The sequence below is a fragment of the Pleurodeles waltl genome, chromosome 2_2, assembly GCF_031143425.1.
Source record: "Pleurodeles waltl isolate 20211129_DDA chromosome 2_2, aPleWal1.hap1.20221129, whole genome shotgun sequence".
NCBI lineage: Eukaryota > Metazoa > Chordata > Amphibia > Caudata > Salamandridae > Pleurodeles > Pleurodeles waltl.
In genome coordinates this window covers 976,295,070-976,319,362 of record NC_090439.1, presented here as the reverse complement: position 1 = coordinate 976,319,362, position 24,293 = coordinate 976,295,070, and the positions used below count along the sequence as shown (strand labels likewise).

The window sequence follows — 24,293 nt, the reverse complement described above, 5'->3', positions numbered from 1 at the left end:
AATGGACACATTATAGTGAATGCCTAAACACATCATTGATTAAGGAGGAACTTTTATTTACACGCCAGACCAACTGCTTTGGAAATGCTTGTTGTGGGTTAGTTGTGAGTGAATATGGGTGCTCTCAGGGAAGAGGCACTGTGATGTTTATTAAGAAAGTGATAAACACCCGCCAAGTCAAATTAAAATGGTATTTAAAAACTTTTACAAGTGTTTTTACACCCAAATTACACTTTATTTTAGAGCCATAAAAGTCTGGACCAAGTGTGGAAGTTAGGTTGGCAAGCCCCACCTTGGAGGGGACTCTTCTGGATGGGCACAGATAGACTGAGATCTAATGCGTATTTTCTACTGCACTGAATACAGTGAAGTGCCACAATATGGTTATTGTAAATGGCATGGCTCAGCACCAGTGTTGATAACAAAACCTTGTTTTTACTTACTGCACTTTTGCCATTTCTAAATGTCACCATTAAAATATGCTACTATTACCCAATTTAATGGTACAAATTTTTTTGACATCAGCAGGATAAGAGTCTATCTTGCTGGGATTTAAATTCATGACCTTCAGAACACTGCCTGTGTAAGTGGGGAGCTTTAATCCACTGAGCCATCTTGCCGGCTGATTAGCTCTTTTTAATATATGATGGAAAAGCCTACATAGCACTTTCACATAAATAGTATCTGTCACTCTATCACCTAGTTATCCAAAAAAGGGTTTCACTTTAACACTAAATATGATCATTATATTAATCATAATCAGAAAAAATAATCATAATATTATCATCAATAGAGAACCACCTGCCAGACTTTGTAATTTTAACACCCCATAGGTATTATTAGCCATCCTTATTTAGTAATAAAACTATCAGCAAAATGGTTTATTAACAGTTCAGCTATACCTGTAGCACAAACGTATTTTAAAATAATTGACAACAGAATTTTGAGCAGCACTTTGAAATTGTGTATAAAGTTCATATACAATGGCAGTATTCCAAGAAAGAAACACTTACGCGTCTTCGCTACGCCTGTCAGCGCATCACTGAAGCCGGTCGAGTAGGATGCAAAGACCTTAAGGTTGTACTCAGTTCCACTGAGCAGGTTCAGGATCAGAATGGTGTTAACATCATCTCCCACAAACGTCTCCAGAGCTGGTCCAGGCACTGAAAGGCAAAACAACTGTGAATTATTGAATGAAAAGTAAAACCCAGCAATGGTACATGTCACACTGAAGATTAAACAACAATTAATCCAAACTTGGGATTTGATAGGTCTGTCAAGGGTGGGAAATTTGTGGAGCCAAGGTGACGTGCTTCCTTTCACAGACCTACAAGAAGAGTTCCAGTTGGCCTCCTCCAAGACCTTCCGATATCTCCAGATTAGGAATGCCCTCCTGAAGGCAATTCCCAGGTGGACGGATCTCCCAGAGTCTTTTCCACTTGAGCATTGGCTGTTAGATGAGCACATGCAGAGACAGACAATCTCGCTCACTTACCGCAAATTAATTAATGACTCCCCTGATCCCCTGGCTAAGTTGTTGTCGAGTTAGGAGCAAGATCTAGGGGACCTGCAAGAAGGGGAGTGTCGGGAAGCCCTGGCTTCCCCTCGGGAGGTGGCCATATGCTCCAGATTTTGGCTGGTATAACTGAAAATACGTAATTGCAGCTACTATGCATGTGCTACCGTGGTTAAAATGGGCAGACTGGCTCATGCTTGGTGTTCTAGGGGTTGTGGTCAGGCAGGCGCATTCTTCCATATGCTATGGGGCTGGCCTGCGCTTCAACATTATTGGGAGGCTGCTGACCTGCCTCAGTGAAGTGGTAGGAAGTGATCTGGCATTGTTGGCCAAATGGTGCCTTCTTAATGAAGGTCTGAAACAGACGTTAATTGAATGGATCGACTCTGGGTCACCTTGGGACTGATGGTGGCCAAACGAAATATAGCCCACATGTGGAGACCCGAACTGAGCATGGGTTCATGAACTGCTGCATGCTGGCCGAGAGGGTGGTGTATGCGGGCCCAAACAAAAGGAATAAAATATGGTGAAAATGGAATGTGTATGGAGGGAACATCTGTGAACCCCTTGACAACACTGTTGAGGCTATCTTGCAATAGAGCAGTTGTCGACTCAACCACTGAACTGAGGAATGCTGCTGCAATGGACTAATGTTGTAATATAGCTGTCCCATGGGGTCTTTGCCGAAGGCTGCTGCTGTTTTTTCTAGTTGATCTGCAATGTCCGTCATCGCAGTTTACTTTATCTAAATGTTCAATAAAAAAAACTTAAAAAAAATATTCCAAACTCAAATCTTCCTGCTGTTCTTTCATGCACACTCTTGTCAATGCTAGCCACATAGAGGACTCTTTCAGACAACACTGATATCCAGTGCCGAACTTGGCAGGGCCTGGGCTTGACAAAACAATGTTTCAAAGGCACTGAAACAAATTGTGGATGTTGACCCCATCGCAGAATGATGTCCTAATACGAACTTGCATTTTCTGGATATGTTTCATAATGTGTATTTACATCTAGTCAAAATAAGGTATCATAGAATATGGTGCGTTCATCCTCTATACTATCCACCATTTTCCAGGTTAAATGGAACCACATGATGTCTTTCAATCCCCTTGCCCACTGTGTTTGGACATAGCAGTGATCTACTAGCGATCTCTATCACACATCTGAGAAAGTTTATCCTGAATAGGTCATATGGTTTCTTTCCAAACACAGCTCAAATGTAGAAAATGACACTCAAGTAGCTTCGCTGGAGGCTTTGTTTGGTGTTGTACAAGTATTTAATAAACATAACAAAAAGGTGCATGATTCCCAACCAAACATTACAACTGGTCATAACTCAGAAAAGCACACCATTACATATCTTGATACAACTCAGCCTATATGATAACTTGCTGGTCAGAAACAGCAACTACGCTTCAAGGATTTGAAATACTGACCATGGGCTTCTAAAAAGATCACTTTTGAAGACTGCCATACCCAGTGCATTGCATTAGGGTGTAAGTGATTGCCAGTACTAACAGATAACTCCAGGGTATGTTATCTAGTGTATTGTGTCTAAGCTTCACTTGCCATAAATGAACAGGTGGGACTATGAATAAGAACAATATATGTAGTATACAATTAAAAACCTATAGCCCACTGTCACAGACAATAATGTTATTAAAGAATCTGAACCCGAGTAATAGGCCTGGGATACATGTGAGGGTCTATAGTGATGTCGAGAGCCTTTAATACCCATTATAGCCTTTAGGCAGAAGGGCTATAAGGCTATTAGAACATTTCACCCACTGAGGGTAAAATGTTCTAAATTCACTCAATCTGGATTTATAAAGAGTGGCTAGTCAGTCACCCAATAGGGTCTCCAGGCACTTGCAGATCCTGGAGGCTTATTCGAACAGCCAGGTCTTGAGGGGCATTCAGAATTTAGGGATCGAGGTGATGGTCCGGAGGCGCATGGAGAGGTTTTTGCTGCGATGTGAGAGGAGTGTCCTCACTTCTGCTTCAGTAGATGCGGGGAATATGGGCAAGTGAAAGCGAGGCAGAGAGTAATCTTCTCAACAACTGGTGGAAGTTCAGGCGGTGGTTAATGTACCTGAGTCCTTGGTTGTGGAGAGACTTATGTGCATGGGTCAGCAGCTTGAATTGGCATCTCTTCTACATAAGGTGCCGGTGGAGTTGCCTGAGGTGCGGTGTGATGTGGGTTTTTTGGGGAAGGCAGAGGACCAGTTTGGCTGCGGCGTTCTGTAATGTCTGAAGTCTCTGTATGAGGTGTGTGGTGATTCCTACATAGAAGGCGTTGCCGTAGTCCAGTCAGCTCGTGATGAGGGCCTGTGTCACAGTGCATCTTGTGTGTAGAGGAAGCCACTTGAAGATCCTACGTTTAATGTACAAAGCTTGTTGTCAATGATTCCAAAGTTTCTGCGGTGGTCGGAGGGAGTGGGTGCGGGTCATAGGTCTAATGGCTAACAGGAGTCGTTCCACATTTTGCTGTTGCCAAAGATCAGCACTTCCGTCTTGTTTGTGTTCAGCTCCAGGCAGTTGTTCTTCATCCAGTCAGCGACACTTGTCATGCATCCGTGGAAGTTAGTTCTGGTGGTGGAGGGCACGTCAGTGAGTGAGAGGATGAGTTGGGTGTCCTCTGCGTAAGAAATTATGTTGAGGCCGTGGGATCTGATGATGTTGGCCAACGGGGTCGTATATGTATTGAAGAGCATGGGGCTGAGCTCTTGGGGTCGGATGCGAAAGGTGGGAAGTGGACCCTCTGAGTTCTTCCGGTGAGGAAGGAGGTGATCTGAGTGCATCCCCTTAGATGTTGATGTGGTGGAGTCTTCTGATCAGCATGTGGTGGGATACGGTGTTGAAGGCTGCCAAGAGGTCAATCAGGATCAAAGCTGCTGTTTCTCCTCAGGACAGTTTCGGTGCTGTGATTGTTGTGGAAGCCGGATTGGGAGGAGTTGAGTAGCTGGTTCTGCTACAGGTATGTCATGAGTTGCTTGCTGATGATCTTTTCCAGTACCTTTGCTGGGAATGGGAATAGGCATATTGGGCGGTAGTTCTTGGGTTTGCAGAAGGTTTTTAAAATAACAGTCTGACTTCGGCATGTTTCCAGTCACCAGGAAATGCTGGGTGGTGACAGAGGTGTTGAGAAAGGTGGTGAGTTCCTAACCGATCATTTGGTTTCCAAGGTTGAAGATGTGGTGCGGGCATGGGTCTGTGGGAGCTCCCGAATGGATGGATTTCATGGTAGAAGTGAGGTCCTAGGTGGAAAAGTTGTTTCAGGTGGTCACCGTGTGGTTTGTGTCGGTTAAGGTGGTGGCATATCTGTCGAGGAAGTCCATAGGTGTGGGTTCAAAGTTTCTATATATGGTTGCAATCTTGTCGTAGAAGAAGTGGGCAAGGTTGACGCACAGCTCCTGTGAGGGTGTGATGATGTTTTTACTGGAAGCCGGGTTGGAGAATCCCTTAACAATGTTGAAAAGTTCCTTGGTGTTGTTGGTGCTGGTTTTGATGCATGCGGCAAGGGCTGTCTTCTTTGTTGCCCTCAGCAGGTGGGCCCTCAGCAGGTGGTTGTAGAGGTTGAGGGAGGTCTTGAAGGCTGCTCTGTTGGAGGTGTCCTTGCTGGCGCGCCTCCTCTCCAACTGTTTGCTGTCTCATTTGCTCTTCTGAGTTCTTGGATGTACCAGCTGGCCTTTTTGGAGGATTTTCTGTGGATGTTGTTCTTGAAGGGGATGATGTTGTCGCACAATTCGTAATCCAGGCGTTGAAGTTTTTCACTCCCTGTTTGAAGTTGGTGGTGGTAGCAGGGTTAGAGGTGTTGAGGGCGTTCGCCCAGCTAGTCTCTGAGATTTTGTTCCACCACTGGTGGGGGGTGCGGGTCATCTTGGGGATGGAGGTGCAGGGGCTGGAGATGCTGAAGTGATCAATGGAGTGGTCGGTTCATGTGAGTTCTGAGACATGGCTGTATTTGATGCAGTTGCAGGAGGTGACAATGGGGTCAAGCACGTGTCCTGCGGTGTGCGTAGGGTCGTGGACGATCTGGACCAATCAAAGGCTGCTCATACCGTTGAGGAGGTGTGCAATGCTGTTGTTGTCAATGTGGAGATTTAGGTCACCGAGGAAGATGTAGTCCTTGGAGTCTAAGGTTAGGGATGCAATGAAGTCTGCAATGGTGTTGCAGAAGAATGAGTGCGGACCTGGGGGGCGTTATGCGAGGGTGTCTCTGATGTTTGTTTTGACATCTGTATGGAGCGTGAAGTTGAGATGTTCCATGGGGGTAGTGGTGGTACACTGTGTGGTCTCTTTGTGGATGATGGCTGTCCCTCCTCCCAGATTGTTGGTGCGGTTCTGGTGAGTGATTTTATATCTGTCGGGGATCACAGTGGCAATGCCTGGGGCGGATGTGGGGTTAAAGCAGGCCTCAGTGAGGAAGACAATGTTGGGTGCGAGGGTGGCGATGAGGTCCCATAATTCACTGGAATTCATGCATAGTGAGCGTGTTAAAATGGGCTCATAAGAGTTGGTGTTTTTGTTCAGGTGGTGTCTGTCGTGTGTTCATGGTAGGGTTGGTCGGTGGGCTGGTGTGTGTGCTGTGGCAGGTGAAGTGGCAGTGGGTGCAGGTGAAAGGTCATAACGTGAAGCGTGAGTCGGTGCGGCGGCAGTGTTTGTTGCAACATGCGGGGTCGAGGGTGTAGAGGTTGGCAATAATGTATTTTTGAGGGAAGGGAGGGCCAGGGGTGGTGGCGCTGGGCACAGACAGGTGCAGACGGGCTTGCATTTGGCGCGCTAGCAGCGCACCCGCAGCTCACAGTACCGCTGCGGCCTGCATTATGTAGGTCCTGGAGTGGGCGGGTCTTCTGATGGTGGGGAGAATGGCAAGAGGGAAAACCCAGTCAGGAAAACCCTGGCGGGAAAGCCCAGGCAGCTGCAGTGTCACTGGATCTGTCTGGAACAAGCAGGAACTGGAAGCCACAGGTAGCTGGCAGGCTAGGTGTCCAGGTCCCTACTGATGTAGTCCTGCTGCGGCCTGCACTAAGTAGGTACTGGGTTGGGTGGGGTTTCTGTTGGCAGGAACAAATGTGAGTGGGGAAACACAGTCAGGAAACCCCAGCGGGAAAACCCAGGCAGCTGCGGTGTCCATGGATCAGTGTCAGGCTAGGTGTCCAGGTGCCTACTGAAGTGGTCATGCTGCTGCCTGTATTAAGTAGGTCCCAGGGTGGGTGGGGCTTTGATGGGAAGAACGGTGAGTGGGAAAACACGGTCGGGACGATCCCCGCAGGAAAACCCAGGCAGCTGGAGTGTCACTGGATCAGTCTGGAACATGCATGATCTGGAAGCCACAGGCAAGGGGCAGACTAGGTGTCCAGGTGCCTACTTATGTGCTTCTGCATTAAGTACGCCCTAGGGTGGGTGGGACTTCTGTTGGCGAACAGAGTGGTGAGTGGGAAAGCCCAGTTGGGAAAACCCCGGCAGCTGCAATGTCACTGGATCAGTCTGGAACAAGCAGGAACTGGAATCCATAGGTAAGTGACAGGCTAGGTGTCAAGGTGCCCTTAAAAAAGGGAGAAGCAGATAGACCCACATTGAAATGTTGGAGCAGAAGGCTTATACCAGTTTTTATTAGCCCTGAGCCATTTTGTCTTCAATGGAACTCTCACATTACAATGTTCTCTAACAGTTTAAAATACTTCAAAAGTGGCAAAAATCTATGATGTTTTAAACAAAGAAATACTTCTACCAGTTTTGAGCACCACCATCCAATAGCTTTCAATGGCCATCAAATTGCTTCACTAAAAGAATGTTACTGAGGAGTACACATATATTTTTCAATACAGTGCAAAAGAAATATTACGAGCAGGAGCACACGCACTGTGTCAGGTAATAAACATTTAGAAACCTAACAATTTGAGCACATGTGACTGGGCATCCTCACGCCTATTAATATATGAAAGTGTTCCGTCAGTGAATATTGCATTGAAAATCTATTTACTTCCTCTTGTTGACGATGAAAAAAGTGAATCAGTATTCACTTTTATGCCGATTATCAAGTCGAGTCCAACTTATTCTTTTTAGCAACAACTAGATTTAGAGTTGGGTAGTAACAGAGGGTCCTAACATTTTTGGAGGAAATGTTAAATTAGGAGGAGACTTATCTGATAAAAAGTCCTCCACTAGAGATTCAAATCCAACCAATTGCTTATCCTTCAATTCTCCCACTGCAGAAATGGGAGGATTTTGCATCAGCATTTAAATAAAAAATGCCTCATTTAACATGCGGCAGAGAGAGAATCCCCCCTCAACCCTCTGTATATTGGATGTGCCTTTGTCCCATTAAAATTCACAGCCTGCCCACATTTAGATGTTGAAGCACCACGTTTCTAATGGCAGATAATCAGCTGGCTCCGCTGTCGGAAACCTTTGACTTGGTAGTGGATCTTCCACCTGATCTCTGGGCTGCAGTGATGGGAGCCCTACCCTATTTAGTACAGGGACTCCTCCACTTATTATTCCTACCTGGACTACCGTGGGAGGCCTGGCTGTAATGCAGGAAAGACGTAAATATTCCTGACACCCCAGTGCATTTTTGTTCTGCACTATAAAATCCCCAGTTTTGGGGCCTCATTCTGCAGAATAAAAAAGAATGCAGAGCAGACTGCTTCAACAAAGTGGTCCGCTCTGCCCTGAGCCATCCACCAAATCAGCAGATGCACTTGAGGCATTTTCATCCCTACCAGGCACACAGAGATCTCGTAATATCAAAGGCGGGCTCTGCTGACTTGGCAGGCTGACCTGTAAGTCCTCAACTAACTGATGACTTGTTGTTGCATTCCTATAACCCCAACAGCACACTGGCATATGTAACTGTATATTAATAAAACAAAATTTTATTGTATGGACCAAGTCTACACATTCCTATTTGTTCAACGTGTGTTTTTCTTTGCGGCTAAATAAGGTGAATATTTCAGTTCTAAGAAAGTACATTTAACCTGCAGGCTCTTCATAACTATATGGATTAACTAACAAGCTAAAGATTGTATAACACATATTCAAGTAGAGTACCAAATGACCACTCACCATTGATAGGCTTATAAACAATCCTGTAGCCCATGGTAGGAGATTTAGGTGCATCCCAGGTAATCCGCAGTCTATTGTACCATTCATCAGTGATCTTCAGGTTTCTAGGAGCAGACAGTGGCACTAAAAGAAAACAAATAGTTCAATGTGTTATCTGTCATACCAATCCCATACTACTCACAATTAGCACCTATAGCGGATTGTTGGGAGTAGGCTAGCCAAACAGAATTCTTCTTTGGTGGCCCGGAAGGCAGCTTCTAACGTTCCTTCGGTTGTGCTGTGGGTAAAAAAAAACCACAAGAAGCCTCTAACCTGAATGTCTGCATGAATAAAAGGTTCTATTCTCCTACAACACTCCAGGTGCTTTCACTGCCTGTTCACAGATGGTTGTCTGGTACCCTAACCTGTAAAAAACTGCTCTGCATTAGGCACAGGACGTTAAACTCAATCCTCTGTCTCACTTGAAACTAATGGAGCTGTCTCCTAGCTGAAGGCACATGATCAATTCTTTTAAACTCTGATGCCCAGATTTCCTAAGACTTTGCATGCAAAATGTATTAAAGCATAGTTTTTGCACCTTACAGTACAAGAACTATGCTTGACAGAACAAACACACCCTTGCATTGTAGTACAGAGGTGTGGGTGTTGGCACACTGTAGCCTAAAGTGCACTATGCTCCCCTAGGCAGCACCATATCTTCTCTCACCCTTCGACACAACACAGGGCTGCAACCTTTGGTACTGATCTGCGTTACACCAAAGGTTAGTATATCTGTCCCTGAATTCACAGAATGTGGGAAGAAGCTGGTATAGGAAACCCCCAAAAGATGCCATTCTAGTAACCAATCCACAATAAAAACACATCCTGAGAGTGCTTTCATGTGTGCGCTTGGGAATGGGAAAACTTTACCCACTGGATCACGTGCTTGGAAGCAACATGTAATGGTATCTTACCAATGTGGATTATTTCTACCCACAAGAAGTAATTTAGCATTCCTCCTACTCAGCTCTACAACGTTGTTACTCATGTTGGTACTCATCCAGACTGTAATGTTTGCCAAGCTGTTACTGAGGTAATGTAAGGAGCCAAGAAGGTTTATCCATGTGCAGAAGAAACAAGTGATTTTCCGCATTCAATTATGGTGAACATCTATGGGCTCGGAACAACTGTGCCAACAATGGAGAAAGAGAGGATCCTTGGAAATTCACAAAACATGCGTTATAACCCTAAGATCAAAATGGAGGAAGAGGCAGCAACGGAGTAAGGTTCATCAGCATGAAGCCAAACAAATCTGCTACTGTGCCTGAGATGCCCACTTCTTTAGGCCCGCTGTATCAAATGCAGCAGACAGATCCAAATAATAAGGCTTGCTAAGCCCTCTCATCTGCTAATACTCTCACAATCCTAATGCTAAGTGGAAAGCCATCACAGACCCCCTTCTCTGGGAGAAATCCCAACTGCCATAAGTCTATGATATCATGATGGCAGGTTTGGGGATCATGGATGATCATTGATGAGTCTGAACGTCTATGTGTTTAGCAAATTAAAAGTTCTTTGCAAGGAAATTGATGCCTGGCCAGGGCTATATGTCCAGATAACACTGAACAACTTCATCTCAATCTGTTTTTCCACAGTGATCCAGTCTAGATTAAAATGTATATCGACAAGTGATCATGTTTTCTCAAGCCAAATATGACGCTAATAACTGTAACTTGCGCTCTTGCAATTTATACATTAGATCGCTTAGATAAGGTCAGTGGCTTGAGAAATATAGGTGCCTGGAGAAAACAATTATTTGATGTAATATTCAGAATTTAGAAAGTTTAGAATTGAACAACAGCTCAAGATTGGACACTGTTTTAAGATGTGCTGGGGAGCCAAGTGGGATGGCAGTCAACAGCTGTGGTTGTTGGGCCCAATTTCTGAAGCTCTGTGTTGTTGGTGTTTAGGCAGAAGTAATTTGTTGACACCCAGACTTTTACTGATGATAAACATTGTGAAATGTTTTTGGTGTCAGTATTATTTTCATGGAGTTCCAGGATGATTTGAGTGTAACCCGCATGCAGCTGCTATTGTAGACCACAGACCTCAATTAGTACTGCCACTGGGAGAACACATGCATTGCAAAGGAGTGGTGGTAGGTTGGAAGACCGCACAGACCAGAATCCTATCTGTAGATTTTAAGTGATCAAGAGAGGCTCTTTGTTGTCTGCATATGAAAAAAGCACCTGTTTTCCAATGTCAATTATGATAGTTTTCAGGGGCATCATCTGATGAACGACTTACCCCGCACTGCACCATTTGTTACAATTACTTTTTACTTCATGTTGGTCTATCATAAAATTCAGACCAAGCATTTATGAAATTGTGTTGCGCAAACATTCTGGAATAAATGGACAACTTTGCTGTAAATATTCCCCACTCCTGAATTTGAGAGTGCACAGGGTTCAGAGGCAAACTGTGGGTGCTGCAGTATGGTTGCTGTAATTTATCACATTCACAACCTCTTATTTCACAAATTAGTAATTCATCAGTGTTTTTAGATGAAATAAGAAGCAATTTATTATTCAAGTTGTTTTATTTTCCAATATTTCCAATTTCCAATATTGGAATTAATACATTTTAGAACAAGCCCAGTGAATTTTGGCAAATCCCTTCTTAGAAAACACACCAAACAGGTAGAGACTTGGGCAAAAGGTTCCATAGATAAATTCTGTAACAAACACAAAATAACATTATATATCATAACATAACATTGCACAACATCATAGGACAAAATACAATATACCTACATGCTTAAAACAGGGTTACCGTTTACTTACAGGTTCTGCCAGTTGTTGAAATAGTGACCCCTTCTCCGCTAGAATAGATTGGCGTGACTGAGATTTTGTACTCCATGTCTGACAGAAGAGGTTGGAGGATGAGATTGTTCTGTCTTCCTGGAACTATGGCCTAGATAGAAAGATGAAAACAACTGTCAACTGATATCTGTTTCCAGCTGTGTAAACACATGAAACGCAAAACCATGCATTTGATAAAAATTAAATGCAACGGTTTGAATTTTGCCCCAATTTTAAGACCATGGGGCCGATTCACAAAGGTAAACATAGACTTTTGGTCGAAACCTAGACCAAGGGTGTAGGTTTATGACTTTGGGAATTCACAAAGGGTATTTAGAAGTACTGCACTCGGGGTGGATCTTCTTGCCTTCTCTTGTATCTCTTCTCTTTTTTCCTCTCACTTTTCTTTATCTCTCTTGGTTCTTGCTTGCTCTGCTTATGTTTTTTGCACAAAGTGAATGTTCTGTAACACTTTGTGTGTTTGCTGTGGTGTACTACTGCACACTCCTTGAGCACAGCTGTTTGGATGCCAGGCATGCATTTATGAGAGAACTACAGCCTCAACGCGCCCTCCCAAGGATGGGGGTGTTTGCTACACAGTGCTTGTGGCACCCTCTTTCCCTTGTCCGCAGGATATACACATTACAAGATTTCCTCACTCCATATTGATACCGGATGACAAAAAGGCAGCTCCACCTCTGGAGCTGGGCAGTGGATTGACCCAGTATTTGGTATTGAAAAAGGGGGAGCAGGCCGCTTCTGTTGTACTGGCTGATGCTGAGTGCACAAGAAACAGGTACAAAGTGGTGCAAAGGTATGTGGAAAACACATCCAGGACTGGACTGTATATAAGCAGATAGACAATGATTGTTCTGATCCCAGAGTTACATTATGTCATGAATGCAACAGCAAAACATGACTGATACCTAACTTCTGCTAAGGGAGAGTAATAGTGTGGATTCATGAGAAGGTCTTGTGATCAAAGGGAGAGTGTTATTGATTAACCCCGTTGATGAACAGCTCCTCAAATATGTTTCGAATGCTGCACCTGAGACAAAAGTATTGCTGATCTACTTTGTCCAGACACTGATTTCAAAACCAGTTCTACCGAAACGATACAAGGGCAGTGCATAGTTTTGTAGGCTTAGTAAAGGTTTGCTAAGTCTTAGCAGAGATGGTGTTAGCCCTACATTTGCTTTCCTTTGGAAAAGCCTGGTGTGAAGGGCGTGGCATAAACAGCAGAACAAGGGATGTTGAGGAAGCATCACTACCACTTCTTTTGGAATATTGTGCTTGGTTCTTCAAGCATGATGCCCAGAATAATTCGGACCTTTTCTGGTGTAAGGGTTTTCGGAGACCCAAGCAAATTATTTTTTGATAGGCAGTCCACCTCCCTTAAGCAGCAAGCCCGTGTTAAATCATGGTGCTCGCCTGCAGCTTTTTGTAATGCCATAAGGCAGATGCCTGAAGCCACCTTTTTTATCCCTACTGTATACAGATCTGAGACAAGTCAGAAGTAAACAGAACAGTTTATGTATGGTTCAAAATTAGGGCTGTGCACAGTTTGTATTAAACACGATTATTCTCATTTACACCTCGATTATTGGGCTATGCGTATCACGCATAGTTTTGATTTTTTTTCCGCTTACGTGATTGCACAATTTTCTTTTGTGCAAGACTTAGGGCCTGATTTATAGTTGGGGGAGGGGTTACTCCGTCACAAACATGACTGATATCCCATTTGTCGTATTACGATCCCTTTATAGCCTACAAAGATCGTAATACGGCGGACACGATATCCATCACACTTGTGACTGAGTAACCCGTCTACCAAACTCTAAATCAGGCCCTTAGTTTGAAAAGAAAATGTTGTGGGGGATCTGTGAGACTAGATGAGTGCTGTGGCCATGTGTAGGGCGATAGCATGACGTATCCGGACAATACAGTAGAGCTGTTGTGTCATGAGACGAGGTGATAATGCATAAACTATGTTCACACAGACAGCCACCAGTAAGAAATATGTGTGAAACCCATAATTCGTGCAACAATTACTTGTATTACTCAAAGAAAAAAGTAATACATTTTGCCTACCCCTACCTTAAATAACAAATCCTGTAGAGAAGGGTTTATAAAAATTGCAATTTCTAACTTACCAATATATTTTCAAAACGTTAAGCCTTAGCCCAACGCTAGGAAGCAGGAATTACGTAAGTGTAAGTAGCAAACCTGTCTACCATACGAGGAATAGTGTAGAGAAACATAGAAGAATAAAATACACATTGGTATATACATCACTAAGGAGACTGGATGTATCATGAAGGAAATGAGAGTAGAAAAATACAGAGAACATTTAGGGGCATATATGTTGCTAGGCACTAAGGTGGTACTGTAAAAGTCATTGGAAAATCCCCCTTTATCCTAAAATGTCAGTGCATGGCATATTTCCATAAAGCGTAAAAGTGTTGGGAGTGTAACATTTCAGCATTTTGTAATTGCGCACATATTTTGTCCAACCCTGTTTTTCACTTCAGCAGTAGGAGTTTGCACCTACAGAAACTATGAAAAGAGCATTTTGATCTCAAAATAGCGAAGTCACTGCATTTTCCCGTCATATTAGTCCTTTTTTTTAATCATAAAGTGAACGTAAATGCAAAATACATCAATGCCACAAGGGTGCCCTAATTGCAGCGACGTTTCTTACAACGTTAGTTTACTATAGTAACAAAAACTATCCACTTGATATGTGTATAAAGGGCTTACGCTTCTACTGCAAAAGCATCTTTCTGTTACATAATATACTACAGTATCGTACCCAAAATATCGTCTGACTGAAATATTAAGTCCTAAGTATAATTTACAAAAATATCACTTTAAGAAATTGGGTTATTAGTTGCAAAGGATGTCAGTCATTCACAAGTAATAAGTCTGCAACTTTCTCTTTACTTGGAGCCATGGGCCAGATGTACAAAGATAGCGATTTCCTAATTGCGATTTCCTGTGAATCACAATTAGGAAATGGCTATTCCTAATGGATGGCACTCTTTTGAGTTTCATTACCGAATCCTAATGGGTCGCAAATAGACCTACCTTATACATATTAATGAGATAGGTCGCAATTTCCGGCCCACTAGAATCTGCTGCCATCTGTGATTGCTTTTAAATAAAGCAATGTTTTTTTGTTTAAAGCGGCCCATTTTACTTAAAGGAAAACAGGCGGTATTTAAATTTTTCATTTTTTAAGGCAGTGGTCAGTGGAACCACAACTTGCTCTTAAAAAAAAAAACTTTTTCAACATTCTCAAAGGAGAAGGGGTTCCAAAGGAACCCCTTCCTATTTGCAAATTAGTTACCACCACTTTTTAAATAGGGGTAAAGTATTACTGTTTTGCAACCGGAATTCGGTCGCAAAACAGTAATATACTGTTTAGACTGTGTAGCAGTACTATACACGATACTGATTCAGTATCTGGAAGGGACATGCTAAACATGCCCCTTCAGAATACAGAATCACAAATACAAATTGCGTTTCGGTAACAAGTTGCATTTTGTACATGAAAAAAAGCATTTTTCTGCGAATTGGGCCATTTGTGACTGGAAAAATGCTTGGTACATCTGGCCCTAAGTTCCCTATTGTAACACTTGCCTCTCTCAGGGTAGCAAAGCAGAGCAGTCTACGGCCTACTCAGGGGATATTGGTGTGGGCTACCAATATCTAGCTCACTGGTAAGCAACAAACAACGCCCAATAAATCATTATCCAGACAGTGCTTTTTCTTTTAAAAGGGAAAGTACTTTTATTGCAGGCCACTACTAAATACTGTGAATAAATTACAAATATATCAATATTAATACAAAATCAGGCGGATAGAAATACCTCTAGTGACACACTCTAACCTGTTACACCCTTAGTGAGTCCAAACCCTGTAACCACAATACCATTCACCTACACTAAATGCAATATTACAATATAGGAGGAAGTTAATATTAGTAACAAAGGCGTACTGGTTTTGTCAGGGTATCACCACTTCAGTAAAAGCAGAAATTATGTAATAATACGCTATAGCAATCAATGGGGACAGCACCAACAATCAGTAAAATAAAAGTCTTGCATTGTTAATAAAACACTGTTTTGAATTATGTGTCCCAAAGCCTTTCCTGCACCTCCTCAAACAGTCTAAAACAACTTTTGCTGCACCACATGGGCACTATACAAATGTGAAAGCCCTTGCTAGGGATGCTACAGTGCTCCATTGCCTATGAATATTATAGTAGCAGCTTTCCACTGCAGGGGCCTTTTCATTACCTGGGTCACCCACATCTCTCTGGCTTTGTTTGGGCATGCCATGGAACGCCCAAGGCCCCTGCCACTCTAGCCACCTCCCTGAGGTGTGGCACCACACTCCTGGTTACTGCGCTGGAGCCCGCTCCTTCTGTGCTCCCACCCTCACTGACCAAGGTGGAATGCTTGAAGGTGCGCCACCATATGACCCAGAAATGGGCACGGCGGCAAGTAGAGTACCCCACAGACTCTGTGGCCCTTTTTCTATCCTGGGAGGATGCCCCCCTTATTACTTTATTGTCTAAATTGGATTTTAGCCAATAAAAGTTGTGCCAAACCAGAGGGCTTGCTCTTTCTGGGGGAATTCATCCTTCTTCTATCAGAGTGCTACTTATTCAGTTTTGCACTCAGTAAATGATGATATCTCTGGTCCCATTGGGCTGATTTTTCAGAGTTTGAGCTTGTTTTACTCCTCACCACCAGGAGCATGTTTGCAGGCCTCCTGACTTTTATAGGGCACTTTTTGTTGGGAGTTTGATTTTCCGACTCTTTGCACCAGACCTGTCCCCTGTATGAGCTCCTTGTGGGCTCTTCAGCTTGGGGGAGAGTGGCATATTCCACAGCCTCTACACAAGCACCAAGCCAAACACCCACCAGAACCTCAACCGTTCCTCAGGGACCATGAGAGAGCTAGCGCCACTGGGCCTGGAGAAACCCATTCTAGTCCTGGGTGCCAGTTGAAGCCAAAGTCCCAAAGGTCATCCTTGCAGGAGCATCAGGTGTTTTTTCCTTCCAGCTGTGCATTCTTCCCCTATGGTCCCTACCAGGTCCTGTGTTTTCTCATAAGCCCTTCCCTTGTGCAGTGGTTTTTAAGTGGGGGTGGAAAGTTTTAGATGCCAGGCATCCCTAGAAGATCCTAGAGTACCACATCACCCCACCCCATTCCAAACCTCGTGCACAGCATCCTGCAACGATTAAAGATGGCAATTTCAAGTGATCTGTGAAATGATCTTCCATGGGAGTCTCATTTTCACCCTCAACTGGCATGGCTGCCTGATTCCCCTCTGTGTTTGGCTCCAGAGGTATGGTTTTCCTTCTTTGTCTGTGTGGGTTTGGGCTTTGCCGTCCCAGGTACACCACAAACAGTTAATTAACAGACACAGATTTCCTCTCTACCCCGTCTTTTCCCAGGAGAGTGAAGCATTATTAATGGCTCTACTGAAAAGGAGGGTTTTGATCTTCATGTTGGCCAGCAGAGTAATTAACTTGGCCCAGTAAGGGGAGCAAAGGGCTGGAATCTAATTATGGCTGAGCCAGAGACGTATGACAATTCTTAATATGCCATAAGGAGTGTAAATAAAAGTAAAGTGACTGTGGATCTACATTTGGGATGGATGTTTACCCTAAGAGTAAAACCTCACTGGCCCCTGTATGCCTCAGTGGGGCAAAACTATACTTTGGTGATTCTTTTACCTGCAACGTGTAATTCAGTTAACCACCACAGACCTTCAAGAAGCACTGCAGACCTACACTAACACCTCCCACTCACATTACAAGGTCTACTCCAGGGCGGCACCAATCCTTGAACGGCCCCTTCTGCAACAGGGTACCTATGTGCAGATACCAGGATGGACGGTAGTCTCACACATCCAGCCCGCACATTTGCACAGATGCCTGTGTCCACATGTTCATGTGTGAGCACCCAAGTGCCTCTTATATAGCTGCACAGCAGCAGCCTTATTATAAAAAGGCAGACACTGGCTCTTAGCGCTCTATGTCTATTTACACAGAATTAACTCTGGCCGAGTCTCTGTTGATGATACTCACTCACAGCAAAAGTGCAAAAAATGGGTAGTCGAAAACAAAAAATCAGGGGGGTTAAACAACAAAAACTCATTTGGTACACCGTTTCAACTGAACATCTACACAATATGGGGTGATGTTTTTGTAAACGATAATAAGGAAACAATATTTATGTCAGGCAAAATGTTTGGTAATGATATTCGGACACATTGCCCCCTGTTAATCCTCATTATTCCTATAATGACAACCACTGCAGGTCAAATCAGACAGCATGTCTCGGCTTGTCGACTGGGTTACTCCTTACACAGAATGCCTCTAAACTGTGAATCCAATGAGAAGAAAATGGGAACAACACTGCTGTACAATTAGTATAAGTAGAATTGATGGTGCTCTTTTTGCAATATTATTAATTAGTAAATAGTTGGTCATTTCGGAGCCATTTCACAAAGGCATGCAAGAGTAAATAAAAGAGTACTGCTGTAGTACCAATGTTTGTAGTCATACATGCTTTTGTGAATCTGACCCGTTATCTTTAGCAGTAAAAATACATTAATAGTCCGTTACCTTCAGTATTATGATTTTACAGGCTGCCCTCAGGCTATATATAAAAAAAAATCCAAGGGCGGTTTTTAGAACTTTGAAGATAGACTTTTCCTTAGGAGTAGTTGTAAATTATGTAAATTCGCCTGTGGGTCGCACTCACTCCTCCTGAGCGGCGAAGATCCCACAGCACGCCCACCTGCTCATCATTCCCAGCCCTCCTCTGTCATTAGGGGAAGTTTTCCTTTTGAACCTGTGCTGGTGGGATGCCAAAGGGAGAACTGTCATAACAAGGCTGCTATTCTTTCTACAAAGGTGTGTTACGCAGGGAGAAAATTAAATAGAACACAAGGGTATGTGTTCATAGACTTTGGTTCAGACCAGGAATGAAAAACTCCCACAGTGAATTTCTCTTACAGAAATACACTGTCGATGGAGTTCAGACGTTTAACTGTTGAGTGGAAGTACAAAAAGTGTTTGGGCACTAGTAGTAGTCAAATTATTAGTTAGTGTATTTAAAAAGAGAGGCAGTAGTTTCACTATCCTGGGGAAACCCCAGTCTTGTTACTCTTGCTAATAATGCCTCTTCCAGCCACCCCTGCACACATTGTACCTGACAATCTCGATTCCCATAACTAACCCAATTATTGCTTTTAACACTTGATCAAGAAGCAATTGGCACTAATGTTCTGCTATTTTTTTTGATGGCCCTACTGCTTCTTACCCTGGATGAGGAGTCCTAAACACAACACATATCCTCTGCTGGCAATAACACATTGACCTTCCGCTTCCAAAAGACATGTTATTTTTCTAGGTAGTGGGTCGTGGCTGTGGCTTTTTGTGGAAAACCCTGAGATTGTCATATAATGCTGCTGCACTCACAATACTTGCCAAGTGGCACATGTACACAGAGTGGCTTTCAGACAGTCCTGGTTTTTAGCCATCACTTCTAAGAATGTTCGGACTTACATTGTCACTTTTGCAATTATACGCGACCATGGCAAACCTTTCTGTGGGAACCCTAAACTATCATAATTTCCCTTCTTCTCAATTCACCTAACAAAACTTTAAGAAGTTTGCAAAATGGCATTCACACTAGCTGATTCACTAGTCTATAGTGGACCAGATCATCTATAACTTCTCAGTGATCTTACACGAAGCTTGAGTAGAGTAGGTATGGTACCAGAATATAATGTGCTCAATATCGTTTTCAAAAATATTATGCGCTAAATATTGTTTGCAAAAATACTTGCGTTAATAAAAAATCTACAAACAACCTGAGTGGAAGGATGTTCCTGGGTGTTTTTGAGAATATGTTTTTAAAAAGTATTTTGAGAGTTTTAAATGGATTGCTTCTGTGTATTTCTGCACTACTGACCCCCTTTAGTAAACATTTCATTTCACCAACAATTTAGGCGACGCTGGAGTTTGTGGACAGGCTGCCTTTTGGCATGATGGTAAGTTGACATATCACGACATGCTTCCTAATTTGTGCAACTTTCATGTTCCTTTTTTTGAATTTTCACAATTTTTATTTCACCGCAGCTTTGGGAGCTTTGAAGTTAGTGGAGAAGGTTGGGGTTTGGTAGGTTGTTACGAGTATGACGTTATGGCGCCTGCTTCTGTACTTTTTGCATCACGTGCACAAAGGTGTTCACAATTTGTCTACACTAAACTTCAGCCCTCGATGAGGAGGTGTTCAGTCTGTGGAGAAGAATGGGAGATGGCAAGTATTAAGTGTGTAACAAGCTTGACAAAGCCTTTATGCGCTTTGTGCTTCAAGTACTATGGGGGTCACATTTGTTCTGACTGTATTTCATCACCAGATTGGGTGGTGTCACGGTTTGTAGAGAAGGAAGTTTGTTGGCAGTTCTTCACCAGTGCAGCATATCACTGTGTGCTTGGGGATGTGGTCTCCAGTTCTATATTAGTCACCTTTGTTCACATTACCTTTGGGTAAATGCCATGCTTTGTGGATAAGAGTGTACTAGTTTGTGAATGAAAGCATGACATAAAACAAAGCTTGTGAATCAGCAACGATAATAAGGTGGAAACCAATTGGATCATGCAATACATTAGTTGAAAAACCAACGAGTAACCAACCTAATGAAACAAACGTTTAAAAGTAAATGTAATGAGTAGTACAAACAAAGGGTAGACAGAGGGGTAAAAAGATTCTTTCAAACAGGCGTACAAAAAAAGAAACTTTTTAATATCCTAGTAAATTAAACAAGTCAAAACAAATGAAAATAGAATAGTGTGTATTTGTGCTCAGAGTGCTCAAAGTATTGTCGCGTGTGAAGAGGAGTGTGTGTTGGCATGTCACTAAGAGTCGAAAATGTATAACTCTTTCCGCTTGTGGATTTGTGTTTTAAGGGTTATAGTCATACATTAGTCCGCACAAAATTTCAACACAAACTTGAGGAAGTTTTATAAATTGTGGAGGAGAGCTAGTCATTAAGGATGTGACAGAGCCTAATTGCATATTTGAGATCTAAATATCAGACTAATCAGGTCACACAGAGGACCAGGATCTCTGCACTTGTGGCATGTGCCAAAAACAAAATGGGCCATCTCTTACAAAAATATAGTTTTATGAGCATTAACACAATTTTGCAAATGTAACAATATTATTAGTCAATAGTGACCCCACTACTTCCATATTTAAAAAAGCACGATATGTGGCACAATTAAGTTATATATATATCATTGTATTTGGGTACTTCTGCATAGGAGTGATTTCCTAAAGAAAGAAAAATTGATGAGGTTGCTTACCACTTCTTCTCCGCGATCACCCCTAGATGATACGTAGGTCACTCGATACTGCCGTACATTTGAGTCGGAAATCTGCCATTTTAAGTGTAGGCTTGAAGTTGTTTCATCATCAATAACAAGGTTTCTTATTCCTGTCCTGATTACTAGAGAGAAAGTAATTCAAGAAATTATATATAAATTGTTTAAATCTGGACTCCAACCCAACTGCTTCAAATATATTATATTGACATTGCCACTATCTCCAAACACCACCGTAGTATTCACTTTTTAGGGTCGAGCCTGCGTTGCATGCGCTTGCGCATGCGTATCGCAGCGAGACGCTGTAGTAGTTAGAAAAGGGCTCAGAGCCCTGTCGACCTCACGTCAGTTTTTTTCATTGGTTCGTGGGCTTGTCTATTAAAATCTGCTTGCTTTCATTAGTCGAAGGCATGAATACGTCATGCCTTTTCCGGTGGCTAGCCCTCCTCGAGCACAGCGGCCAAGTACAGAAAACATGCGAGGCTCGCTGTTTTCTGTCCGGCTCGTGGACTACTTTTTCTCTAATTTACTAGCGCGATTTCGCTTGGCAGAAGTCGAGCACTTTACATAGTTAATTGCACTTTTTCAGGTTAGGTACATAAATGCACTTTTGCCGATAGCTGAAATGTCGGGTTAGGAGTTTACAACGCGATCAGCTCTAACATGAGCAAACACGAGACCCGTTGCATTGCAAATGCTTGTTTTTACTAGTTGTGCCCATCTGTAGCCACCACTGCTTTTTAGGCCCACAGGCATAAAATTTCAGACGGTCTCCCTTCGCTTTTCTCCACAAATGCAGTTCTTCAGAGCTTGTCATTTTTGTTACATTGACTGGGGTGATTACCGACTGTTCTACTCGCCCTGCTCCTCAAGTCCAGCTTTCCTCCAAAGCCAGTTCCTGACATTCTTCCTTGATCCTCTTCTAGTGTTTATGATAAATTCACTGAGGAGGGATTCCCGGCCTGACTTCTTCCGTGTAGTCTTCAAGTTCAATGCCTTTCTCATGATCTCAGGGTTATGTTATGTTAGGGTATGTTATGATACGTTGATATACGTTATGTAATATATAATTCCAACAGAACACACTTTACAGAACATGTCCCTTATGACCTAAACAGCAGAGATATGCCATATAGAGAACACACAAATCAATAATAGCTTAACATTATTCTTTTCTGGGAGTAAATGTCACGCCATTCCTTCAAAAAATGTTTTATGTTTTCTCTTTGTAAATATTTTAACTTGGTAATTAAGATGCATTAACAATAAAGTGATTGGGTTGTGGCACAAAAGTGTTTGCTCAGACCCCTTGGTGATTTTTCAGTGCAATTTTTAAATAATTATTTTAAAGATTTGATTATTCTTGTAAACACTAGCAATAACATTTAATAAGTTAATGATGGCCGAGAGCCCTAATATAATATTCGTCTGGAGTCCTGCGAGAAAGTGATATACATTATTTTAATTACAAAAAGAGTATTTTTATCTGTAAAAAAATTAGGGAACCGTGACAAACATATGGTTCTGGATCTAAAAGAAATGGAATGATATTCATCCAAAGAAGGGAATAGCTTTAGGCTGTTATTGATGTTTCTGTTGTATGCTACACACTAACTTCCAGCAGAACATATTGGACAGAAATCCTACAACAAACCAAACAAGCAAGCAAATCGTTGGCTATCATGTAATCCAGCATCAATCACCACCTTGGGACACCGCACACAGACACACACAAACAACCATGCACAAGTACATCTTTATCTGCCACGTAATGGGGATATCTATTGGCAAAGAACACGTCTAAGAAATTGCCATAGCTCTCCCGATTTTTCTATTTAAAACCAAAAGTACAGCCAAACCAAAAAAATAGCCAGCTAACCAGCAATCAAAATAGAACACAATTCCTACAATTCACCTTCTCCTGCTGAATCAGACTTTGGTTCCGAGTGGTAACCTACGAACCAAGTGAAAAACCACTGCTCTGTTGAAAACACTACAAAGCTATATCAGTAGTAGAATGTGTACTTTACAGATGGCCATTACATAAAACAATATTATGCTATGTGCTACATCATTTTGTTATGAATTGTGTTACTCTATTTTTTGTGTTATATATATGTGTAGTATATACACACATACACTCACTCACTCACACACACATATATATATTAGTCTGGCTTGGTATGGCATGCATAAAAGTAGTCGTCTTTCACTGGTCACAAGAACATTAGACAAGAACTCTAGAGCCGCCAGGAGTAAGATACCACAGCTCCCAGGTTTTTTTAGGCTGCATGGAAACTCCAGAATCCTTTACTTAGAAGACCTCAGGATACAGAAAGGAGTGTGTTATGTGCATTTATGTCATATGAAATAGGTTTGTAGATTTCCTTGGCAACTATACATAGTGAATCCTTCTTTGGCATGCAGCCCTAGCCCTGGTTTACACCACTCACAATATTGTACAAAAGCATCACTGTCATCAAGGATGTTGTGTTGTAAAGTTGTATAAATGCATCCAAATGAAATAAATAAAGACCACATTGAAAATGTATTTGAGACATTCTTCTAAAGCATCAATAAGAAACCGACTGATGCCAGAGAGGTAATCCGTTTTTAAAATGTTTCACTTAATCAATGTTGATTTTTCGCTTATATACACATCTGTATGTATTGCTATTTCTATACCGCAAACCAAGCTGCGGATCAACACAGCATGCCGTATAGCAGTAAGGATCTCATGCCAGGGGATAGGAGGGAATGACTCAAGATCATGTAAGTACCTGCGGTCACCTGCCTGGCAGTCGTGGTAGTGGTGGCAGGTGTAGTCGTTGTTTGTCTTGCAACTATAAAAAAGATGCCACACATTAGATTATAGATTACATTAGATCATAGACAGCAATCCACTTCAATCCATCAATGCATGCACCTAAAGGGTCTGTATCTAACATGATTTTTGAATCCATGTGTGAATTCAAGCCGTGCACGAAGTGCGGAAAGCACATGGGACAAAGCTATCACAGGCACGGGATTAGAATGTATAGCCCTGGGGACAGCCACATGTGTTGGTCTTGGCATGTGATTTGGCAGAAAACTAAAAAGACTGCTTACTTTAAGGAATTCATAAATATATTGAATGCCTTTCCGTTGCAAGATTAAACTGATCCCCTTCCAAACATCATTTCAGTTTATACAATAGTTTCTGTCTGCTCGCCTCTGAAAGTTTGCCAAGCGCCTAAAGTCACAGCAACTGCCTTAGCCGTGTATGGCGGCTGATGTAATCTGACATACAAGTATCTCTGCCTCTGTCACAAAAGCAGGCGGCAGACAGGATGCAGTCCCGGGTGTCCACTTTCTACCCGGATGTTCATCGCCATAACACAATGGCACCTGGTGTTTTCACAATCGCTTCTTCTTCTGCTGATCTGTTGCACTAGTTTTCTCCTAAAATAT

General features: G+C 42.5%; 1 protein-coding gene across 3 annotated transcripts in view; it reads right to left on the bottom strand.

The window, feature by feature from the left end:
• Positions 1–24,293, bottom strand: part of COL14A1 (collagen type XIV alpha 1 chain) — a 443,381-nt gene that overhangs the window by 160,252 nt on the left and 258,836 nt on the right. For all 3 annotated transcript variants that reach the window (XM_069220679.1, XM_069220680.1, XM_069220681.1), the window contains 5 exons: positions 23,624–23,686; positions 20,826–20,968; positions 11,413–11,542; positions 8,591–8,713; positions 1,014–1,163 (listed from right to left, as the gene is read on the bottom strand). In XM_069220679.1, the coding sequence (XP_069076780.1) occupies positions 1,014–1,163; positions 8,591–8,713; positions 11,413–11,542; positions 20,826–20,968; positions 23,624–23,686 (609 nt within the window). The remainder of the gene's footprint in view (positions 1–1,013; positions 1,164–8,590; positions 8,714–11,412; positions 11,543–20,825; positions 20,969–23,623; positions 23,687–24,293) is intronic.